The sequence below is a fragment of the Parasteatoda tepidariorum genome, chromosome 2, assembly GCF_982258835.1.
Source record: "Parasteatoda tepidariorum strain Cologne lab strain chromosome 2, Ptep-v5.0, whole genome shotgun sequence".
Classification (NCBI taxonomy): Eukaryota; Metazoa; Arthropoda; class Arachnida; order Araneae; family Theridiidae; genus Parasteatoda; species Parasteatoda tepidariorum.
Genome location: NC_141756.1, coordinates 49,661,246 through 49,667,245, shown reverse-complemented (window position 1 = coordinate 49,667,245; position 6,000 = coordinate 49,661,246). Strand labels below are relative to the sequence as shown.

Here is a 6,000-nt window from a genome sequence, read left to right as displayed (position 1 = left end):
TAGGCACTTTACTAGATTCTGGATTACTAGATAGTGGAACTAGATTCTGGATTCCACTGGATAGCACTATAAACAGAATAATTTTATTACGTTCATAAAATTGGTCATATTTTCACGCTGCAAGCTCTGTTGAACAACATGAAAATGTCACTTATCATTGAAATTGCCCTAGCCCCTCGAATTATTTCTAATTTCAATGACATTTAGCTGTACTTATTTATTGCCAAAAATGTATAATTTCTTCTTCAGAATTACATTTAGATTGTATTTGGCAACACTCTTTTTTTCTGCTTATTTTAAAACAATAAACACAAGTCTAATTGTTTTTCTTTAAACATTTCTAATTGATTTTTTGTTTGTCATTTCGGACAGATTTCATTATTGACAATTTTAATTTATTTTATTTTTATCCTTTTTAATTTGCTTTATTATTATCATTTCTAACTTAATTTATTATTGTAATTTTTAATTGAGTTTTCTAAAATATACGATTTCAAACAGATAGGATGATTTTGACGTGAAATATGAAAATGTAGGAAAATGAAGAAACATTTTTATTATCTTTTTTCCTACTCTGTTAATAGGTAATTTAAATTTTAATGTTATGAAGTTAGAATGCGATATTCAATAAAATAAGTTTGTCATACTTATACTTTTTCAGGCGTACTTCTACTTTTATTAGATATCTGATAATATTTGAGTTATTTGCTTTTTATTCCGAAAATTGAAGAAAAAAAAAATTACTAATTTCCTCTATTTTATTTTGCAATTATTTTAGTAATTAAGAAATCGATGCCTTAAATAGTAATAAACAGGAGAAAAAAAATTCTACTCTGAATTAATAAAGCATTTAGGTCCTTTTTAAACTATGAGTGCAACTTATTGGAAAAATTGTACGCGTCCCACTACACCGTTATTATCCATTCAAATAGATCTAGCAGCGAAAGTTACCCATATTTCTCTTTATTACTCAGTATTGCTAAACACAGAATAACTAAGTAAGATCGCGTGTTTTCTCTTAAATCCTATTGTTATTCCTATTTCTTTTATTACCGAGTTGTATCGCCTGATTGATTTGTACAACTTTCACCCCTCAAAAACACGAAGTGCGGTCATTAGGATGAAACACTGGTCACTTTGACACACTTTAACCACGTTCAAGTTCGAAAGAAGTGTCCAAAAGAAGAATCGAATTTCATTCCCTTTGTTGATCTTTTCTAAAGAGCAACGGTGTTTAATATTGAACGTACCGCCTCCCAAGAGGTCAGCCACTGAAACGGAGGAGAGATCGCGTTAGTCATTGGATAGTCAATCCCAAAACATCCTCTTGCTCCGTAGTCTCCTTTTCACCATCTTTACCACGGCATTTGCATTTAGAGTATCATGAGTAAAGGTTGATGGAGTGATATAGATTTCTCTTAATTGATTTGATTGATTGTTTGTTTTTAATTGAGGAGTTTATTGTTTTGGAGGAATAGAACTATTTGTCGGCTATGTATAACGGTACTGTGGTTACTTCGAATGGTAATGGTGCTGCACCCCAAGGATGTTACTATTATCAGCACACTTATGATGGAAATAATAATGTCCAGAATCAGATGACTAATCATCAGAATCAGCCCCATCATCAGCCTGATGGGGGTGGAGGAATTAATCGGTGAGTACATTAAATGTTAGTTTTTGTTTGATTAAGGTTGCCGAGTAACATTGCCTATTATTTTTATGTTCGCTTTGGCTATTTGTTATAAACAGAATATTTGAAAAACTTTTTTCTAGATAAAACGCTACAAAAAAATTTTATAAAATTTTAAATTAAATATTTAACCTAGGATATTTATTTTTTTCTTTTAATGCTTATAAATTATTTAATCTGAAATGTTTTATGTTTGTACCAATTTGTCTAAATACAAATTTCTGATTTTATTTAGTCTAATTTTATATTTTTGTTTTTTATTAAAGCAAAATTTTTTGTTTTTAAACATTCACAATTTTGTTTTATTGTTTTTTTATAATTTTGCTAACTTATTCTTAATATTCTGAATATTTATATTATCATTACTAATTTATTCTGATTACTCTTACAAATAGATCTTCAAACTTTATAACTCTGAAAAAGTGAGAATTTCATGAAATAGTTTAGAAATTGAATGAGGAAATTTGATGCTCGGAAAAGATAATAGGGAATGGTAATAAGATAAAGATTTTTGGTTAAGAATAAATAAACTAAACTTTTGGAGAAAAAAATCCTTTTTTTCCCCATAGACAAATATAATTGTTGCATGTTTTTTTTGTTTGTTTTTTTTTTGGGAAAATTCTTACTTAACGTACGAAGTTTTGGTATTATTTCAGCTATTTTATCTTTTATTTATTCATTTATTTTTAACTGTTTTATCCTACCGCTGCATTCATATTTTTCTATTTTTCTCCTATTTTAAATTTTATACCAGCTTGTTACACGATTATTTTTGAATAAATTTTTAGTTTCGATATTATATAATATTTCATGAGCTTTATATATTTCAGATAGCAGCAACTTTTACTTATATTTTCATACAACTAATATTTCAATAAACAGCATTATGAAATCTTAAATTTTAATATATGCATGATTGCTGTTAAAACAAATTTTGATATTAGGTAGTAATGAATTGTGTAGGCTTTAACTTTTATTTTACTTAATTTCAATATCATTTGAGAATTTTGTACTATTAAATATTTAAATTTATTAATTTGAAGTAAATCATTAATGGAATAATAATATTGGAATCTAAGCCATAATATCCATCATAGAATATTTCTTCATCTAATAATTGACACAGTTTAAAATAATTTTGTTATATTGCAGTTCTTCAAACTATGATTATTTTATTTTTAAAGAAATTTTATTCTTCTGAAAAAATTTAAGCTTCAAAATAGTTGTTTTTGAATATATTCAAAATTGCACTGTTTATTATTAATGTTTAATAATTTTTAGAAAATTTTTTATGTTTTCTTTATTATTTAACTTATTTATGAAATTCTACTGAAAGAGGATTCAGAAATGTCTTGGGATACTTTTATTTAATAAAAACGTCTAAAAGTCGTGCAACTACTTGAGTTTGAAAAAAAGGCTATTAATAAAGGTTCTTATGTTTAATTAAAATTACGTTTTTGCAATTGTTTTAGCTATTGATAATAGTACTGATTAAATGAGATTAAGGAATTTTTAGCATCTGAGTATTTTTTTTAAAAAATGGAAGGAAATGATTCTCGTTAAAAATCATAGTATGTTGTTTTTAAGAATTTTAAATGTTCAGTTTGACTTGTGAACTAAATCTAATTTTTAAGACCTGGTTTATACACAATTAAAATAATTTTGCATTATCATTTATGCTTACATTGCACATAACTTTTAATGTTTTTGCAATTAGGAAAAAGATTTGAAACAAGATTTTTCCGTTTAATAATAAATTTTCTCCCAGTTATAAGCTACTTATACATTTTAGCTATGAAGAAAAATATTTTGAAACTCACTTTTGTTTTTCAATTGTAAGAATCAATTTTTTAAAAGTTATTTTTCTGGTATTTAAGTTTTTAAAATGTAAGAGAAATGATCTGAATTAAACCTTGAAATAAAAAAGAAGTTCTTACTTTTTTTCCCACTTTTATCTTATAAAAAGAAGAAATAATTTTTATCCTAGAAGAAATATTTTTTTTCAAATTAAGAGAAAGGAAAATTATTTTGTGTTTTTCATATTTTTAACTTACTTTAAGGCTATACATATTTTGTAACATCCCTATAAAATATTGTTCATAAATAATTTTAAAATAAATTATTGTTAAATCAAACAAAATTCTTGCAGAATGTAACCTGATAGAGTGTAGACATGGAGAAAAAAATTTAAACTCAGAAACTAAGAAATAAACCTTTTAATCGCATAATTTCCTTATAATTGAAGAAAATTTTTATTACTTTCATCGCCATATTTGATCTATCAGAAAGCTTTAAAAATTTCTTTTTAAAAAATTAGAATTTTTTTAAAATTAAACTTTGTTTAACCATTTCTGAAATTCGCCGTATAATTAGTTACATACGTAAAAGAAGAAAACTTTTATTTACATATTTTCAACATACGGGGTAATATCTTATTATAAGGCTCGTGCCATTTTAAGTATTGAAGATGAGGTATTAAATTTTTCTCATTATCTATCACTGATTAAGATAATATCATTGTTCTTACACAATGATATCTAGAATTATACATCACTTTTCCATCGTTTACAGTATGATATTCGTAAAGTGGTAAAAATTGCCATTTCACCAATAGTGACATTTCTAAATTTTATTTGTGCATCATCTACCTACAATATTCACAACACTGCAATATACACACTCAAGTCCATATAATCTCGATATTCTAATCAAGAATCCACATATTATGTTAATACTCATATAATTACATAATCTAAAATCCACATATAATATGCTTTTATTATACTATTAATACTCTTATTCTTAATAAATATCTACAAACATCCATATAACAAAATTTAGAATAAACAAATTATAAATTTATAGGTTAACACTCCTAAAATTAACAGTAATTCTCATATTCATATGAACCTAGAATCAACATATTACATAGTTTTAACATTTTAATGCTTATATAATTAGCAGATAATCACATTCATATTTTTTTCTCAGTAATTATTAAGAATATTTTTTTAACTCTTAAGAAACATTCAAACTATTAACGAAAACCATCAAGAACTTTATCCCGAAATATATGCATATTTGAATAAAAAATATATACATAGTCAATAACTTTCTTGGCTCTTAAAATTATGAAGAATAAACCTTCACAATTTTGTATAACTGGGTGTGATGGTGGAATTGTGGTTAGTCTTGCGCACCGACCACCTTTCTTCTCGAGCACGTTAATATCCATTGATTTTAACTTATGGATTTGCGTGAGATTGAACCCCAATGTTTCACAATAACAGGTCAGTGCAAGATACCCAATTAGCTTATCTTAGGTCAAATTTTAACTAAATCGTCGATTTTCAGATTTTTGCATAAAATAAAAGATTTCATAATTTTCTGATTTGAATTTGGTTTAGAAAAGATTTTAAAGATTTTACTAAAAAGATTTTACTAAAGATTTTAAAAAAATCATTCACTTATTAGCCGGCATACTATCGCTTATCTGTTTAGCCTTATATCTCAAAACTTATTTTCTTTTTTTCTTAAAATCTGTTAAAGAAATCACTTCACACTAATTTGTATAACAAATTCAAAATTTGATTGCAAAATGCGATGGGATAGCTATTAGCTGTAAATTAGTTTAAAAATGATATTATAATTATAGCATAGTTTATTCCTTAAGCTTAATTTTTACATACATTATAATGCAAATAAACTTAAAAAAATAATAGTTTACAACAAAGTTATATGCCTTAAAAAACAATTTTTGACTACTTATTTTTCACAATGAAAATGGATTAATATTAAGTTACTAAACGTAATACATACATAATGCATACATAAATCAAAAGCAAAACATTTTTGCCAAAAGTTTAAAAAATTGATGTTCAAAAGTATAGCCATAGCAGCTAAAAACTATGATAAATATAAATGAAAAAAATTGTATAAAATGCATTCTTTCTACGTATTTTTTAAGCATTAAACAAAACAACTTTTTTTAGTTAAAGCGTATGATAAACATTCACTATAAGTTATAACTACACTCTGCATAAAAAACATTGTTGTGAAGTTTATAGAACACATTCAATGGGGACACATTCATCTCTCTTCTTAGTATGAGTATAAAAACATCTCCATGGGTTAGAGTAATTAAAAAAAGTAAGTCGACAAAATTTACCGAGCCAAAAGACGCCAAATTTAAGAGCATATTCTGATAGTTTTGACCATACTTTTATTCTAAGTGTAGATTTCCACTCATTTTTGTCACTTTTAGATACATTAAAAATAAGTAAAACTCTGAAATTTTAATTTAATTA

General features: G+C 25.4%; 1 protein-coding gene across 4 annotated transcripts in view; it reads left to right on the top strand.

The window, feature by feature from the left end:
- Positions 1 to 1,295: 1,295 nt before the first annotated feature.
- LOC107454941 (ETS-related transcription factor Elf-5) overlaps positions 1,296 to 6,000 on the top strand; it is a 148,178-nt gene continuing 143,473 nt past the window's right edge. For 2 of the 4 annotated variants that reach the window (XM_016072301.4, XM_087157302.1), the window contains exon 1: positions 1,357 to 1,657. In XM_016072301.4, the coding sequence (XP_015927787.2) occupies positions 1,494 to 1,657 (164 nt within the window). In that variant the 5' untranslated portion in view covers positions 1,357 to 1,493. Of the gene's footprint in view, positions 1,658 to 6,000 lie in introns of all 4 variants that reach the window. The other 2 variants (XM_016072299.5, XM_016072300.5) reach the window with 2 other exon arrangements.